Below are 18,541 nucleotides of genomic sequence, written 5' to 3' on the forward strand. Positions count from 1 at the left end.
AATCTCGTTCTGCCATCCCCTGTTTTCCCCATTGGGGGTCGCCTCCATCATTTTTTCCATCGATGGACGGCTATTACCACCGATCTCTGGGTCCTCACCATCATCAAGGAAGGGTACTCTCTGCAATTCCATCGGGTCCCCCCGGACCACCCTCCAAGAGAGTATCCTTGACTCAGACCGCCCTTCTTCTTCAGGAAGCTCAAGCTTTGCTCCGGCTTCGTGCCGTCGAGCTGGTCCCTGTGGACCAGCACAACCGGGGATTTTACTCCCGGTACTTCCTTGTCCCGAAGAAGACGGGCGACCTGCGACCCATTCTGGACCTCAGGGTCCTCAACAAGTTCTTGGTCAAGGAGAAGTTTCGCATGCTGACCCTTGCTTCTCTCTATCCCCTCCTCGAGCAGAACGACTGGTTATGCTCTCTAGATCTCAAGGAGGCCTACACTCACATTCCCATTCATCCGGCCTCTCGCAAGTTCCTCATATTTCGGGTGGGACATCTACATCTGCAGTACCGAGTGCTTCCATTCGGCCTGTCCTCGTCTCCCAGAGTCTTCACGAAGTGTCTGGTGGTGGTGGCCACTGCACTCCGGACCAGGGGTCTTCAGGTATTTCCCTACCTCGATGACTGGCTCATCAAGGCCCCCTCGGCTCCAGAGGTCATCTCGGCGACCCTGGCCACTATTTACTTCCTGCAGAGTTTGGGCTTCGAGATCAACTTCCCCAAATCTCATCTACAGCCTACCCAGTCTCTCCCGTTCATCGGGGCGGTCCTGGATACCATTCAACTCAGAGCATTCCTTCCTCCTCAGCGCATGGATGCTCTTCTTCATCTCTGCCAGTCTGTGTCTTCTCGCCAGTCCATCTCAGCAAGACACATGATGGTCCTCCTGGGCCACATGGCCTCTTCAGTTCATGTGACGCCTTTTGCCAGACTCCATCTCAGAATTCCTCAATGGACCCTGGCTTCTCAATGGACTCAGGTGTCGGATCCGTTGACTCGGCACATCATAGTCACTTCTGCTCTTCGGCAGTCTCTACTTTGGTGGATGACCTCTTCGAATCTATCCAGAGGTTTGCTGTTTCACACTTCTCCCCACCAGAAGGTGCTCACAACCGATTCATCGACCTATGCCTGGGGAGCTCATCTGGATGGTCTTCGCACTCTTCTGGAGCTCAGAGCCATCTTCAATGCTCTTCAAGCTTTTCAACATCTGCTTCACGACATGGTGGTCCTCATTCGCACGGACAATCAGGTCGCCATGTATTATGTCAACAAGCAGGGGGGCACGGGCTCGGCCTCCCTCTGCCAGGAAGCTCTCAGAGTCTGGGAGTGGGCGGTTCGCCACAATGCCTTCCTCAAAGCTGTCTGCATTCAGGGGAAGGAAAATGTCTTGGCAGACAACCTAAGTCGTCTTCTCCAGCCTCACGAGTGGACACTCCATTCCAAGCCCCTTCATCAGATATTTGCACAGTGGGGGACGCCTCAGATAGACCTCTTTGCGGCTCCCCACAACTTCAAGCTGCCTCAATTATGCTCCAGGATCTACACTCCTCATCATCTCGAGGCAGATGCCTTTCTGCTGGATTGGGGGAATCGCTTTCTGTATGCGTTTCCTCCCTTTCCTCTCATTCAAAAGACTCTGGTCAAGCTGAGGTCCGACCATGCCACCTTGATTCTGATCGCTCCTCGGTGGCCCAGACAACCTTGGTTCTCCCTTCTACTTCAACTCAGCAGCAGGGAGCCATTCCTTCTTCCAGTGTTTCCTTCACTGCTTACTCAGCATCAGGGATCTCTGCTTCATCCCAACCTGCAGTCTCTCCACCTGACAGCTTGGTTCCTCTCAACGTAACTCCTCCCCAGTTTTCCCAGGCGGTGAGGGATGTCTTGGAGGCTTCCAGGAAGCCTGCTACTCGACAATGCTACTCCCAAAAATGGACTAGATTTTCTTCATGGTGTGTTTCCAATTCTAAGGAGCCTCAGCGAGCCTCCCTATCCTCTGTGTTGGACTATCTTCTCCACCTGTCTCAGTCTGGTCTCAAGTCTACGTCTATACGAGTCCACCTGAGTGCTATTGCGGCTTTCCATCAGCCTCTACAAGGGAAACCTCTCTCTGCTCATCCTGTGGTTTCCAGGTTTATGAAAGGACTTTTCCATGTCAATCCTCCTCTCAAACCTCCTCCAGTGGTTTGGGATCTCAATGTTGTCCTTTCCCAGCTTATGAAACCTCCTTTTGAGCCTCTCAACAAGGCTCCTCTAAAGTTTCTCACTTGGAAAGTAGTTTTTCTAGTGGCCCTCACTTCTGCTCACAGGGTCAGTGAGCTTCAGGCTTTAGTGGCGGATCCACCTTTCACAGTATTCCATCATGACAAGGTTGTCCTCCGCACTCATCCGAAATTCCTGCCTAAAGTGGTCTCTGAATTTCATCTCAACCAATTCATTGTTCTTCCAGTGTTTTTTCCAAAGCCTCATTCTCATCCTGGAGAATCAGCTCTTCATACTCTGGACTGTAAGCGTGCTTTGGCTTTCTACCTGGATCGCACCAAGCTACACAGAACTGCACCTCAACTTTTCGTCTCCTTTGATCCGAACAAGTTGGGACGACCTGTATCGAAGCGCACCATCTCCAACTGGATGGCGGCTTGTATCTCTTTCTGCTATGCCCAGGCTGGATTACCCCTTCCCTGTAAGGTCACAGCCCATAAGGTCAGAGCAATGGCGGACTCTGTAGCCTTCCTCAGATCGACACCGATTGAGGAGATTTGTAAGGCTGCCACTTGGTCCTCGGTTCATACATTCACCTCTCATTATTGTCTGGATACTTTCTCCAGAAGGGATGGACAGTTTGGCCAAACAGTGTTACAAAATTTATTCTCCTAAGTTGCCAACTCTCCCACCATCCCATTGAGGTTAGCTTGGAGGTCACCCACTAGTGAGAATACCTGCCTGCTTGTCCTGGGATAAAGCAATGTTACTTACCGTAACAGTTGTTATCCAGGGACAGCAGGCAGCTATTCTCACGTCCCACCCACCTCCCCTGGGTTGGCTTCTCTGCTAGCTACCTGAACTGAGGAGACACACCCGGACCATCGGGCGGGAAGGCACTGGCGCATGCGCGGTGCGGGCATCTCGAAACTTCTGAGTTTCTTCAAGCAAGACATGCTTGTGAGACGTCCGTATCGGGGCTCTGTCGGATGACATCACCCACTAGTGAGAATAGCTGCCTGCTGTCCCTGGATAACAACTGTTACGGTAAGTAACATTGCTTTACGCCTGATCCTATCACCTCCTTAACTTCATCCTATGCCCTTTCATTCCAGAGCTTTCTTTCAAATGAAATAGATTTGGCTCAGGCGCTTATGTCATATAGTCATTTAAACGTCTCTCCTCTCTTCCACCTTTCCTCCAAAGTATACAAATTGAGATCTTTAAGTCGGTCTGTCCCCATATGTCTTATGACAAATACCTCTGATAGTATAGTATAGATACTAAAGCCCCCTCTCATTTAGCATGCCCTGTTTTCTCTTTCTCTTTTTCCATTCCTTCCCACTCCTGTATACATCTTTAAGTCTGTTTCCATAAGCCTTATGATGACCATTGACCATTTTAGTAGCCTTCCTCTGGACCGACTCCATCTTGTTTATATCTTTTTGAAGGTACAGTCTCCAGACTTGTACACAATATTCTAAATGAAGTCTCTCACCAGAGCCTTATACAAAGGCATCAATACCTCTGTTTTCCTACTGGCCATACAAGAGGCGCTCAGTAATTTATCTACCTTAGTATGAAAAAAAAAAAAAGTAACAAGCATTTTGAAATAAGTCTGTGCATGTTGTAATATATTTCAAGGTTACTAATGCACAGTTGTAGCTCAGAGCAAGTCTAACAGTCCATGAGACACGGTGTCAGGAGAATCCTCGTAAGAATCAACTAAGAAACTGCTAGATTTGGAGAACTGTTCAGTGATAAAATTTCTCGTAAAAGGAGGGAAAAAGCCAAAGGAGATCCATGACTGCAATTTATGGTGAATCTGCCCCATCATCATTCAAAGTTAACATTTTTGAACAAGCAGTTTAAGTGGGGTAGAGAGTCCATTGAAGATGACCCTCACACTGGTTGACCTGTGGAAGCAACTTCCTTAGAAATGTGCAAGAAAGTTTATATTTAAATTTTGTCAGACAGACAAATTAAGGTTTTACGAATAGCTGAAGAAATAGGCATCTCGGCAGGTACAGTTTGGAAAATAATTCATGAAAAGTTTGGTATGTCCAAGTTTAGTGCAAGATTGGTTCCAAGAGTGCTGTCAGAAGGCCTCAAGGCTGCAGTGCTGTCAGAACAACTTGGGAGATGCCAAGTGAATTTTTTTCAGTGTTTGTTAACTGGAGATGAGACTTCAGTCTATCACAGACTATCACAGAGATCCTGAGTCCAAAATGAAGTCAATGTAGTGGAAGCACAAGTCACCACAAAAAGATCAAGACAGAAAAATCTGCAGGTAAAGTCATGGTAACTGTCTTCTGGGATGATGAAAGACTTTTGCTTCTGGAGTTCATGTTGCACAAGACAACCATAACCGAGGAGAGTTACGCCAACACAATGATCGCTTTGCAGGAGTCAATCAAAGTGACAATATTATTTTTCATTCAATACATAATTATGCTCTGGAATTTGTTGCTGGAGGATGTGGGAAAAATTGTTAGTGTAGCCACGTTTAAAAAGGGGTTGGACCAATTCCTGGGGGAAGTCCATAAACCATTATTAAGGTGGAATTGGGGGAATCTACTGGATATGACTTGAATTTGTCCACTATTAGAAACATGATACTGGGCTTGATGGACCTTTGGTCTGACCCAGCATGTTATTAGTAATCAGGCCCTGTATTTTTTTTTTTTTTTTAACTTGACAAGAGCAACTTAAATGTCAATTGACAATTAACAGCTAAACTTCTACACCTCAGTATTCACTTATAATAATTGGAATGTCAAATCATGTAATGCTGTGCTAAGTTTGCTGACCCATGAATATTCAGCAGCTTCTGCATGGCTGAAGTAAGGGGTTTTAATGTTTAACCGTCCTGCTAAGGACGCTATCTCTTTGAATCTGAATGATTCTCATGGTATCGGTTCCCTCCCTAATGTCCATTCCACTTGTTCTTTCTTTATAAATACAGTGGTACCATGGTTTGCGAGCATAATTTCGTTCCAGAAGCATGCTCGTAATCCAAAGCACTCGTATGTCAAAGCACATGTCCTCATAAAAAATAACTGAAACTCGGACGATTCGTTCCACATCTCAAAAACTGGTATAGATAGTAAGTAGACGCTGAAGAGGGAGGGTTAAGTGACTTTGCCCAGAGTCACAAGGAGCTGCAGAGGAAATTAAACCCAATTCCTTAGCCAAAAGAAGCCAGAACAAATGAGACCGATTACTGTACCTCCCTCATCGCCTGACTCACTTCTTTCACTTCTAGCTTCTCTAGCGTTGGGAGCTCCACTGTGTGTGGCATGGTGGAGTGCCAGCACCACTGTCGCCTGCAGTCCAGGAATTAGCAGTCTTCCGTGAAGCATCACCAACGAGCCGGCTGCCAGCGTCTCTGCCTCTAATAACCACAGGTCCTCCAGCGGGGTCCTTTATTGTCAGTGGTAGCCTTTTAGCATCCCAACACCCGCCTGAGTTCAGGAAAGCGCAGGATTGCCCTAATGGTGCAACGGCAGCAGCCCCGAGCTCTCTTATGGTTGCCAGTGCCCCGCAGTTGGATGGGAAGCGGCTGAATAGGCGCGTGCGCAGCTGGCAGGAGGACAGGCATCCACGCGACCGCCCTGTTCTCAGACTCCAGCAATGTTTGAGGTGGTGCCGGTGTCTCCGCATATTGTTACAGCTTGGCAGCAGCTTCCAGTGGCCTTGCGTGGACACCCGGTAGCTCGACAGCCCTCACTGAGAGGGGGTTGGCCGTGTGGGCACCCGCAGCGTGCTCTGACCCGGCCCTTCATTTTCTGGTGACAGCAGCGGTTCAGGCCTTGCCTCCCCCCCCCCCCATGTGCCGCTCGGGTGCCTCTGGAGCTGTGCCAGGCCCTGTCCACAGCAGCCTTTGCCTTCTGTGCCCTGCAGTGTCTATCGGTGTCGCCGCTGCATACACAGAGAGGAAATATAGACACGCGAGTAAGTGCTCGTTTACCGAAGCAATACTTGGTATGCGAATCAAAGTTTGCTGGAGTGTTTTGCTCGTCTTGCAAAACACTCGCAAACTGCGTTACTCGCAAACCGAGGTTTGACTGTGATATATTTCTACCTCTTTCCCCCTGTACCTTTTCGTCCATTAGCCTTGTACTGTTAAGTCCGTATACGATATACCTCCACTGTACTCTGTAATTTTTAAATACATGTACTTTTAATATTGTATGTACACCGCCTTGAAGTCTGATTTGGCGGTATAATAAGATTTTAATAAACTTGAAACCCTAGAATCCTTCCCCTGGAATTGTTGACCAGAGTCGATATCACTGCCACTGAAAAGTGACTTTGAGGTAATAGATAAGACATGGTGGGGGCTGGTGAGAGGGTATATACGAGGGGCACAGAGTTCTTAGGTAACAGGAAGCCTGTGTAGAAGGAGTGGTCAATGGCTGGAGCTGTGAGTGTACACTGGCTCATAGGCCCTGTATAGATTTTTTTTTCTGCTTCTCTGCCACTGAAAGATGGTAACAGGGTTCCACTTCTGGGCAGAAGCTCCAGGATGAAAACCATTAGGCCCCCCCCTCCTTTTATGACTTGGAACCTATGTTTTTCTAAGGTGATCACATAAGCAATTGCTCATACATTCTATGAGTATCATTCATATATTTTACATGATTGCTTAAAAAATACTTTCAAATCTGGAAAATTTGTTGGTTTTTGGAAATTGTTGCTCACACAAAACAAGGTTTTTAGAACTTGACACTCACATGATAAAAAAAATTTGCATACACCCAGCCAATCCTTAGAGGGAGCATTGCTTGGAACTAGCCAGGTGAGGAGAGGGCTAGAGAAGGATGAGGTGGGAAGAAAACCTGGGAAAGAGATGGGGTGGGTAGAATAGCAGGAAGATTACTCAAAGAGTAGACCTTTCATTCCCTCCCGCCCTCCCCCCCCCCTGTATCTCAGCTATTTTACTTTCGGGGAGCACACTCCAAATTTTCATTTAGAGGCTTGTATACTAATACTGAATATAAACTTTTAATATTTTTTTTCTTTTCATAATTAGCTGTCTTTTGGCTCTTTCATTGCCTTGTCGAGAGATCTCCAGAGAAACATGGCTTCTTGCTACCCTACCTGCAAAGTGCATTTTGAAAAGCAGTGCAGAATATAAAACGGTGCATTGTGAAATACCTTTTTTTTCCCTTTTATTTGCAGCACAGTCGGCATCTGGAATATCTCTTGAAAAGCAAAAGTATTCTCTGAAGCTTGTAAGTATGAGCATAGGGTTCTGCTTTGTGAATACTGAGGGTGCTTGAACACCCCTAATATTGAACAAACTCTTTGTCTTTGTCCAGAGAAAAGTAATTTCCATTAGGTTTAGCGCTCCAATAATTTTGAAAATTGGCTTCTGTGAGTATGAGTCATGTACTAACAAATTGTACAACAGGACAGAGTGACTTCATTGCAAGCTAGATGCACTAAACAGGGTCAGTAACACTGCTTGTGTCTGCTGTGATCCGATTTTTGGCTGATTCTAAAAGAGTAATTGATGTACAAACAAGTTTGCATGCAAATTATTTATTTTAGTTTTAGTATTTATATACCACTTATAACCTAAGTGGTTTACATTCAGATACTCAAGTATGCTTCCCTATCTGTCCCGGTGGGCTCACACTCTAATTGATGTACCTGGGGCAATGGGGGGATTAAGTGGCTTGCCCAGGGTCACAAGGAGCGGCATGAGATTTGAACTCACAACCTCAGGGTGCTGAGGCTGTAGCTCTAACCACTATGTCACACACTCCCATGGAGGTTTACCGTAATCCTCATCTCTCTCGTTCAATGGATCGCTGTGAGAGCGACTCTCACACATGCGTAGAGCTGGTAGGTGAAGCCTGAATAGCTGAGAGGCAGGAGAAACCTGTCAGTCAGCTATTCAGGGCAGAAAATATATTTTTTTTCTTTTTTAATGAACACAGGTGTTGTGTGTGTTACCTACACACAATATTTGTGCCCATTTATAAAAAAGTTTTGCAGACCCCTCTTACTGACCACAGTCGTAGCAACCCCCCCCCCACGATGACAACTATGGGTCCCTGAACACCCCCCCCTCACTGATAATGCTGGCCGCCCTGTGAGAGACAGGAAGGATGCCCACTCCCTCCTACCTCAGCAACCTGCAGTAGCAAATATAGCAGGAGGTATGCCCATTCTCTTCTGCCAACGGAGGCCTCTGCCCCTAAGGGGAGGGGTCTTAGGCGCCTGAGCCAATCGGGGCCTTAGCCTCCCCCCCTCCCCAATGCATCACATGATGCACCAGTGAGGGAAGGCCCATCATTTTAGACTGGTGGGCCTTGAAGCCAGAGGGACTGAGCATCCCTCCTGCTCAACTTCTGACAAAGGTATGGGGAGGTTCGGGGGAGCATCCAGTAGCAGGAGGGAGTGAGCATCTCTCTTATCTTTGGAGAGAGGAAAGGTAGGGGATGGTTTAGGGAGCATCCAGTGTTGAGAGGGAGTGGGCATCCCTCCTGCCTTTTGGTGGGGGGAAGGGTAGGGGGGCATCCAATGGCAGGAAGGAGTGGGCATCCCTCTTGTTTCTCTGTTGGGGGTTTTGGGGAAACGCGGTTGTCATTAGGGGGGGTGGCAGCTAGTCCTGGGGGGTGGGGGAGGGCTCGGCTCACGTGTGTTTTGGTTGGTTTGTTTTTTTAATGGAGCAGATATTGTGCTTTGGGTTGGTAAATTCGATCATCGCTAAACCAGTCGAAACCATTTAGCGATAATCATTAGACGATCACTGACTTTAGTACATCTATCTCTGAATGTCCTAAATTTATTGATGAATTATACAGATCAACTAGTGCACCCCCATCATCAATGGGAAAACAGTTTCAATATCTGATGTTGGAATGCTGTTTTGTGCAAACTAATTTTATTCTTATTCAAATTATCCTAATGTGTGAAAAGCGAGTTGCTATATTCTCAATAACAAAAAAGGGAATCTGTGAAAAGGTGAATATCACTATAGCACCAAAACAGTGTAAAAAAAAAATCACCATTTGATTCCTCTCCTATATATCATATACAAACTAATCTTGTTCAAATTAAAATTAAAAGTGCTCTTTTGTCAATATTCAGTCATTTTTGAAATATCCTTTTGTAGCATTTAGTATGTCATATTGCTTAAAGTTCTAAGTCATCTTTGGTTTCACAGCATGCCACCCTTTCCATTATGTTTTCCATAATTTGAAGGAAGACATGAAGCCTAAGTAGAACCCAATGGCTCTATGTGCATTCTCAGGCTCTTCAAACTGTAGTACTCTGCCTGGCTTCAAATAGGGAGGAATGGAGAGAAGCTGCAGGGGCAAGTCTCTCCTCCATACAAGGCTATCCTAGGCAGCAGGTGATAACAGCAATGGACCAGATGAAGAAGGGCTTCATTAACCAAATCACCAGTAGGAATTTTTAGCGGTTATTAGTGCAGGGAGTTGCGCTGAAAGCTGTGCGCTGCTCCCGACGCTCATAGGAACTCTATGAGCGTCAGGAGCAGTGTGGAGCATTCAGTGCAGCTCCCTGCGCTAATAACCGCTATCGCGGTTTAGAAAAAGGGAGAGTGCAAATCACTGGCATTTGTAGCTATTTGTACAACAGACTTGTTCAAGTTCAGTTCTCAAGGGCCACTAAAGGCCAGATTTTCAGAATATTCATAATAAATATACATGAGAGACTTTCATGCCCACTATCTACATTGTTTGCAAATCTATTGTACATATTCATTAGGAATATCCTGAAAATCTGGCCTATTTGTGGCTTTTGATGAATGAAATTTGACAAACCTGGTACAGTATATAGTATTGAAAAATTTCCTTCCTGGCACTTTAAAATCATTTCCCCTAAACACCACAGTCAGCATTGACTTCAAATGCTGACCACAGCAATTAAAGATACGTATACCTGAATATTCAGTACTGGCTGGTACCCAGATACCAGCATGAAATATCTGGATATAAGCCGCTCATCGGAACTTATTTGGGGATATGGCTAATATTCAACTCCAGCTCCACCTTAGCTTTGCTTCCAGACCTCACTAGCAGTACCCAATAGTGCTGAGAAGATCAGAGGTGAATTTCAGCAGCATTATTCAGATAGTGGAGCTCCCCTGGTGGACGCTAGTTGAGAATAGCAACACTTGCTAACCAGATAACTAGCTCTGACTGTTGGGCCAGCTGAATTGGTGCTTTTCCCTAACATGTATAGTACCCCCTCAAAATCCATCGTTACAGTACACGCGGATTTGGTTATTTGCAAATTTTATTTTATTTTTTTTTAAACACTGAATCCTAGACCTTCTCTAGACCTTACCTGGTGGTCTAGCGGCAATGCAGGGCAGGATCGATCGTCCTATGCTCCTGCCTTGTGCAGAGCCATTATCAAAATGGCTGCTGTGAGTTTCTGTTGTAGTCTTGAGACTACAACGGGAATTCATGGCAACCATTTTGATGATGATCCCATGGATCCTGGTTGACAGGCCTCGGCGCCCTCATTGGGTGCCTCGGCCTCGAAGTCCTTGTCGGCCTCGAAGGCTCCGGCCTCGGCTCCTCCTGCTACCCCAGCCTCGGGTAAGTTTCCTCTTTCCTCCTCAGGTGTGCCGGCAAAGAAGCCTACCTCGGAGTCTCATGTCAGCGCCACCTCATTGGCGTCTTCGAGACATCACTTTAAGCGTGCCTCCTCACATAGGGAATATTCTTCCTCGAGGTTGCCCCCGAAGGAGCGCACTGCTGCACCTCCGACCCACCTACCTCTGGTCTCGGTCCCTATGTTCGAGGACATGCTTAAGGCTATTATTACCACACAGTTTTCCTCGGTGGTAAGCCAACTAGTCCCGACTTCGACGCCTTTGACCTCGGTCTCGACCCAGTTGCGGTCTGACCAGCCTGAGCATCCTCTCATTTCTCGAGGCCTTACCCGTAAGACCCGTCGGGTTCCCTCGAGGGAGTCTTCCTCCCCTGAGTCTCCGGTGACATTTCGGGGGTCCAGGCCGGGAGCCACGTTTTCCCCCGTTACTGCAGCAAGACTCACCTCTTCTAAGAAGCCACGGTCTTCCCCGCCCTGTCCAGGCACACACTTGTCCTCGAATTGGACCTCTCCACGTGGAGAGGAGCAGTGGAGCAGTGGAAGCACAAGTTAGCAGCCGGTGGGGAGAAGCCAGTTAGAGCAGGATAGAGCTACCAGCGGCGGCGGAGAGGAGCGGGTAGCGGCGAGAGGAAGCTTCGCCCACCCCCTCCGCATCATCAGCGTCATCGGCCCAACTCCCTCTTAATAGGAAGGGAGCCAGGGCGCGAAGGCCACTACAGCAGCCGCGTGGAGAGGAGCAGTGGAGCAGAGGAAGCACAAGTTAGCAGCCGGTGGGGAGAAGCCGGTTAGAGCAGGAGAGAGCTACCAGCGGCGGCGGAGAGGAGCGGGTAGCGTCGAGAGGAAGCTCCGCCCACCCCCTCCGCATCATCAGCGTCATCGACCCAACTCCCCCTTAACAGGAAGGGAGCCAGGGCGCGAAGGCCACAACAGCAGCCGCGTGGAGAGGAGCAGAGGAAGCACAAGTTAGCAGCTGGTGGGGAGAAGCCGGTTAGAGCAGGAGAGAGCTACCAGCGGCGGCGGAGAGGAGCGGGTAGCGGCAAGAGGAAGCTCCGCCCTCCCCCTCCGCATCATCAGCATCATCGATCCGACTCTCCCTTAACAGGAAGGGAGCCAACGGCACGCCGCCGTTCGGCGCACGGCGAAGTCGAGCGGCAAAGGCGCTCGCCTTAGCGAGTGCGCCTTAAGAAGGAGCCTTAAGAAGGAGCCAGGAAGTTAGGTCGCCCAAAAGAAAGACCAAAAGCGTAAGTTACAAGTCTTTTCTTACCTAGCCACACAACAGGGAACACTTCTTGCACACCACACACCTAGAACAAGCACTCACCTAAAACACCCAAAACACATCAGCACCAGCAGATTCACTACTAACAGGAGGTTGATCTTTTCAGTTACAGCTCCCCAAACCTGGAATTCCCTCCCTAGCCATCTAAGGGAAGAAACTAATATAGATAAATTTAAAAGTAAACTGAAGACTTTTCTCTTTAAAGATGCCTTCCTAAACTAATCATAAGAGGCTCTTCCACCCCAACCTTCTAGTCTTTGAACTAATTTATTTTTCTCTTTACAATTTTATTGAAATAATCTTAAAATTTATTTTTTTTTTTTACTCCCCTTTCCTTACGTGTTTACCTTACTTGTTTCTTCAATTTCTACACAAATTGTAACTTTTTCCCATCTCTTCCCTATGTTCCTAGTCTTGTTAAATTTGTCAATAGTCTTGTTAGTCTTATTTACTGTATTACCCCCTTTATATTGTAATTTTATCAGTATGTACATCGCTTAGAATTTAGATTAAGCGATTAATCAAATTACACTGCACAACAAAGTTTTTGCTTCCTGAACACTGCTGGGTGTTTCTTATAGAATTTTGGGTGCTGATCATGAATATTACATCAAAAATTACCCATCACGTACCATTTCAGAGAAATCTTCAATTTTGTCGTGATTTTTTCTTATATTTGGATGCAAACAATTTTTTCTCCCATAAGTGTCTTATCAACAACGGTTTGTGCCGCCTGGGTATGTCCATGCATAAAATCTAGCCAGGTTGGAAGCTGTTTTATGGAAGATGACATCCTGGGCATGTCTGGGCAGGTCTGAACGAGCTTGCGCTGTCTCACCATGCTATAATGGTGGCTTCCATACACCGATCCTGCTCATTTGGTTAATATAGATAGTCCGTGTGTGTATATAGTATCAGTATAGTAAAGTATAGTAGTATAGTAGCTGTAGCAATATAACAGTAAGTAAGCTTGATGCTATAGACGTTTTGGTGTCGGGCAATATGTCTCGTCGGTGTCGTAACAGCCGCGACACATTCTGCTATATCTGTGGGGAATATACACTTACGCCTCAGAGACGTTCGATGACTGCCCTTGTAAAGAAAGCCTATCATCTGTATTTTGGCTGCAAAATAGGTGATCAAGACAAGCAATGGGCGCCTCACATTTGCTGTGCGACATGTGCTGTTAGTCTGAGAGCCTGGCTCAGAGGTACTCGAAAGACGATGCCATTTGCTGTTCCGATGATATGGCGAGAACAGAAAGACCATGTGACGGACTGTTATTTCTGTTTGACTAATGTGTCTGGTTTCTCTGCCAAAAACAAGAAGTCAATTGAATATCCTAATCTGCCTTCAGCAATGAGACCCATGCCACATGATGACAGTCTTCCAGTTCCGAAACCACCAGAGGATTGGACCTTAGACGAACCAGATGAAGAAACTGCAGTGCAGGGTTCTAACAGTGACATTGACCCGGATTTTGAACCATCCTCATCAGGCGATCCACATCTGATAACACAGTCCGAATTGAACGATTTGGTCAGAGATTTGGGTCTGTCAAAAGCAAAAGCTGAGCTGCTAGGTTCGAGACTGCAGGAATGGTGTTTGCTATCACCAGGTACGAAAATTTCTGTGTTTCGAGACCGGCATCATGATATAACCAAATTTTTTGCACAAGTCGACAGTCTCTGTTTCTGTTGTGACATTGAAGGATTGTTCTCGGTCTTTGGTTGTGATCACAACCCGGAAGAGTGGCGTCTTTTCATTGATTCGTCAATGTTAAGCCTGAAAGCTGTTCTGTTGCACAATGGCAACGTTTATCCTTCAGTACCTGTTGGCTATGCAGCACATATGAAAGAAACATATGAGAATATGGAAATGTTACTAAAGTATGTCCAGTATACCAGGTATAACTGGAATATCTGTGGAGACCTCAAAGTCGTTGCTCTGTTACTAGGACTGCAGCTTGGCTATACAAAGTACTGCTGTTTCATCTGCGAATGGGACAGCCGAGACAGAGAGTCGCACTATTCTAGAAAGAACTGGCCACTCCGTAAAAAGTTAGTTCCAGGACAGAAAAATGTAGCACATGAATCGCTTGTTGACCCGACAAAGATATTTTTGCCTCCTCTTCACATTAAACTGGGACTCATGAAGAATTTTGTGAAAGCAATGAACAAGGAAGGGGAAGGTTTTCGTTATTTAAGACAGATGTTCCCAAGAATAACTGATGCCAAGATCAAAGAGGGTATTTTTGTTGGCCCCCAGATCAGACATGTTATGAGTGACAAGCGATTTGAAGATCTGTTAGTTGGGCCGGAAAAAATTGGCTGGAAAGCCTTGAAAGACGTTGTTGACAATTTTCTGGGCAATTACAGAGCCCCAAACTACATTCAGCTGGTAGACAAACTTCTCAAAGCATACAAGAGAATGAAGTGCAATATGTCACTCAAGATTCATTTCCTCCATTCACACTTGGACTTCTTCCCCGCAAATCTCGGTGCTGTGAGTGACGAGCACGGTGAAAGGTTTCATCAAGACATAGCTACGATGGAGAAACGATACCAGGGCAATTGGAATCCGTCAATGCTTGCCGACTATTGTTGGATGCTACAACGTGATGCACCAGACACTGAATATAAAAGAAACTCGGGAGCAAAACACTTTTAATTCTGTTTCATTTAGTCGCTTGTGCGAAACGTAAACTTGACTATATATTTTATTGTCAGTAAACATAAAAATGTCTATTTCTCATAGTTCTTACGTGATGCAGTAAAACCAAAACCATATTTGAGCATACCAAGTTGGTACCTGTCATAATCACCAAAAACTTTTCAGGAATCAAGACTTAACCAAAAAATTGTTGTGCAGTGTTATTATTAAACTTGAAACTTGAAACAACAACAGGAAGTCGGGTCACACACAACCGACAGAAACAGAAGGTTCACATACAGCCCAGACTTCAGAAGGGAAATGATCGCCCACGGTACCCAGAAAATGGGCTTTCCGGTCTTCTGCACTGGCTGCAATATGTATGATTACCTCCCCTCGGTGACTAGGGCATACGTTTGCAGTCGGTGCAGAGAGCTGGATAGCCTGAAACAACAAGTCCGTATGCTGGAGGGAACAGTGAGAGAACTGGAAGAACTCCTCACCTGCAAAGAAGAACCCAGCAAGCAGGAGAAGTTGCTTGTGACGTCCAGTGCCAGCGAAGAGATTGAAGAACTTGAGAAATTCATCGAGGAAGCCCACCAGCAACATGTGGAGGTCCCAGGTTTGGAGAGCTGTACCCGAACTACCCAGGAAGAAGGCCATGGTGAGATGGGTGGAGAAACCACTACAATTGATGAAAAATCTGAAGCGGAGGTTGGGGATGTGTCACAGAAAAATGAAGACAGGACCTACACCATGGACGTGGACTTGCGACCCCCAAGAAACCCTCGAATAGAGAAGATAGGGATCATCGTTGGAGATTCCATTATACGCAATGTAGACAGCCACATCGCAGGAGGAAGAAAAGACAGACTGGTCACCTGCCTGCCCGGAGCAAGAGTGAAGGATGTGGCCGGCAGGATCATCAGGATCATAGACAGCGCAGAAGGAGATGACACTACTGTACTTAACCACGTGGGAACCAACGACGTGAGCAGACGCAAGTATGATAGGGAGGAAATGAAGAACCAGCTCCGCTCACTTGGAAGAAAACTGAAGGTAAGGGAGGTGACAGTGGCATTTTCTGAGATCCTCCCCGTACCGAGAGCAGATGCGAAGAGGCATGATGAACTGCGAGAAATCAACGCCTGGATGAGACGATGGTGCGAGGAAGAAGGCTTTGACTTCATGCGCAACTGGATGACGTTCTGGGGAAGGAGCAGGTACTATAGGAAGGACGGACTACACCTCACCAAAGAAGGGGCGAGAATATTGGCTGGAAACATGAAGAAGGTCATTGAGAAGACTTTAAACTGAAGATCCCAGCAAGAATACAATTTAAATTCTACTGCCTACTATTTAAGACTTTATACGGAGACAGTTCAAACTACCTGAAAAACCGCCTCATCTACAACACCGCAACCAGAATAGGAAAACTCACATCCCATTCTCATACCCCCCAATTAAGGAGGTCAAACGGAAAAACTATATGATGGCCTCCTGGCCACTCAAACAGCCAAACTAGACAACCAAATCGCCAATCTACTGACGGCATCCCTCGACTACAAGACTTTTAGAAAAGAAATAAAGACCATACTCTTCAAGAAAACTCTGAAAAAAGAAATAATACCGCAAGTCTCAAACTCCACCTCTCACTAAAGCCAACTACCCCAAACAAATAACCTTACCCATTTCTTACTCTTTTTGAAAATGACCAATTTTTTTTAAAGTTTTTGTTGTAATACATCTTGGATAATTCTTTTGTACTGCAAGGTAATGGCGGAATAGAAATCCCTAATGTAATGTAATGTAAGACCAGGGGAGAGCAGACAGTTGACAACCAGTCGATGGCCCGGACAGCAGGAAATAAGGATATCCGCTCAGATAAAGGGGAAGAACTTGCAGCAAATGAGGGAGACAACAATGGAGCACAAATAAATGCCGTGAAAGACACAATAAGGACTGTGAAGCCCAGAAAGTCCAAGAAGGCAGCACAAAGGGAGCTTAAATGTATGTACACGAATGCCAGAAGCCTGAGAAATAAAATGGGGGAGTTGGAAACACTAGCAAGACGCGAAGAAATAGATATCATTGGCATAACAGAAACATGGTGGAACGAGGAAAATGAATGGGATACAGTACTGCAGGGATACAAGCTTTACAGAAGAGACAGAAAGGGGGAGGCATTGCCCTATATGTCCAGGAAGGAGTAGAATCTACTGGAGAAGGGAAGGCGGAAGAGAAAAAGAAACTGGAGTCCCTCTGGGTAAAGATCCCCAGACAGAACTATCGACCCCCAGGTCAGATGGAGGAAACAGACTCTGAGATGATAGAAGAAATAAGACATGAATGTAGGACGAGCAATATAACGATCATGGGTGACTTCAATTTCCCAGGAATAGACTGGAATCTCAAGTTGCGGCAAAGAAATATATTTCCTGGAAATTATGGGGGACTGCTTCCTAGAACAAATGGTAGGAGAACCGACAAGAGGAAACACCACCTTGGACTTGGTCCTAAATGGCATAACTAGCCAAACAAAAGAAGTAGAAGTCACGGTCCCGCTGGGGACGAGCGATCACAGTATGATTTACTTTAAACTCGATATCGGGAAGGGGAAGCGAACAAAGACCCTAACCACGACCTTTAACTTTAAAAAAAGGAAGATACGATAACATGAGAGCCATGGTAAGAAAACGGATCACGAAAAGGATAGCCGAAATCGAAACGGTAGAGCAAGCATGGTCCCTACTAAAAAATACTATCACCGAAGCACAGAATCTATACATTCCGCAGATAGCCAAAGGAAGGAAAACTAAAGCCAAAAGAGAACCAGCTTGGCTAACCAAAGAGGTGAAGGATGCAGTTAGGGAAAAGAAGGACTCATTTAAAAAATGGAAACGTGAGAAAACAACCGAGGCTTGGAACAGTCACAGAGACGACCAGAAGAAGTGCCAGAAGGCTGTGAGAGAATCCAAAAGGACCTATGAGGAAAAGATAGCCCAAGAGGCCAAAAACTTCAAACCCTTTTTTAGATATGTTAAAGGGAAGAAACCTGCAAAGGAGACAGTGGACCCTCTCGACGACCAAGGAAGAAAAGGATACATCAAAGAGGACAAACAGATTGCAGACAGATTAAATTCCTTCTTTGCTTCTGTCTTTACCAAGGAAGACACCACATCAATACCCAAAACAGTGAAAGTTTTCAAGGGGGAGATGGAGGAGAGCCTCACCACGGTGAAGGTGGATCTGGAGCAGATATACTATCAGATTGACAGACTAAAGAGTGACAAATCCCCTGGCCCAGATGGAATTCACCCGAGAGTATTAAAAGAACTAAAGGTGGAAATCGGAGAACTACTGCAATCCCTCGCTAATATGTCAATTAGAACTGGACGGATACCAGAAGACTGGAAGTTGGCGAACGTCATCCCAATCTTCAAAAAAGGATCAAGGGGAGAACCGGGAAACTATAGACCTGTGAGTCTCACATCAGTCCCTGGGAAAATGGTTGAGGCTTTGATTAAAGACAGCATAGTACAGCATCTGGATAACCATGACCTGCTGAGAGGTGGTCAGCATGGCTTCAGGAAAGGGAAGCCGTGCTTGACAAACTTACTTCAGTTTTTCGAGGGAGTGAACAAACAAGTCGATAGCGGAGAACCGGTGGACATAATATACTTGGACTTCCAGAAAGCATTTGACAAAGTACCTCATGCGAGACTTCTCAAAAAACTACAAAGTCATGGAATGGAAGGGGATATACTAAGATGAATAGGAAAATGGCTGGAAAACAGAAGACAGAG

The 18,541-nt window shown here is 46.1% G+C and overlaps 1 protein-coding gene across 9 annotated transcripts in view; it reads left to right on the top strand.

Annotated features, from left to right (window-relative positions):
* Nucleotides 1–18,541, top strand: part of VRK3 (VRK serine/threonine kinase 3) — a 255,863-nt gene that overhangs the window by 82,216 nt on the left and 155,106 nt on the right. For all 9 annotated transcript variants that reach the window (XR_004539198.1, XM_033941762.1, XM_033941768.1 and 6 more), the window contains exon 6: nucleotides 7,388–7,440. Coding sequence is in view for 8 of the 9 variants with exons in the window: in XM_033941762.1 (XP_033797653.1) it covers nucleotides 7,388–7,440 (53 nt within the window). In the remaining variant the exon portion in view is untranslated. The remainder of the gene's footprint in view (nucleotides 1–7,387; nucleotides 7,441–18,541) is intronic.

This window comes from Geotrypetes seraphini, chromosome 4 (genome assembly GCF_902459505.1).
Source record: "Geotrypetes seraphini chromosome 4, aGeoSer1.1, whole genome shotgun sequence".
Lineage (NCBI taxonomy): Eukaryota > Metazoa > Chordata > Amphibia > Gymnophiona > Dermophiidae > Geotrypetes > Geotrypetes seraphini.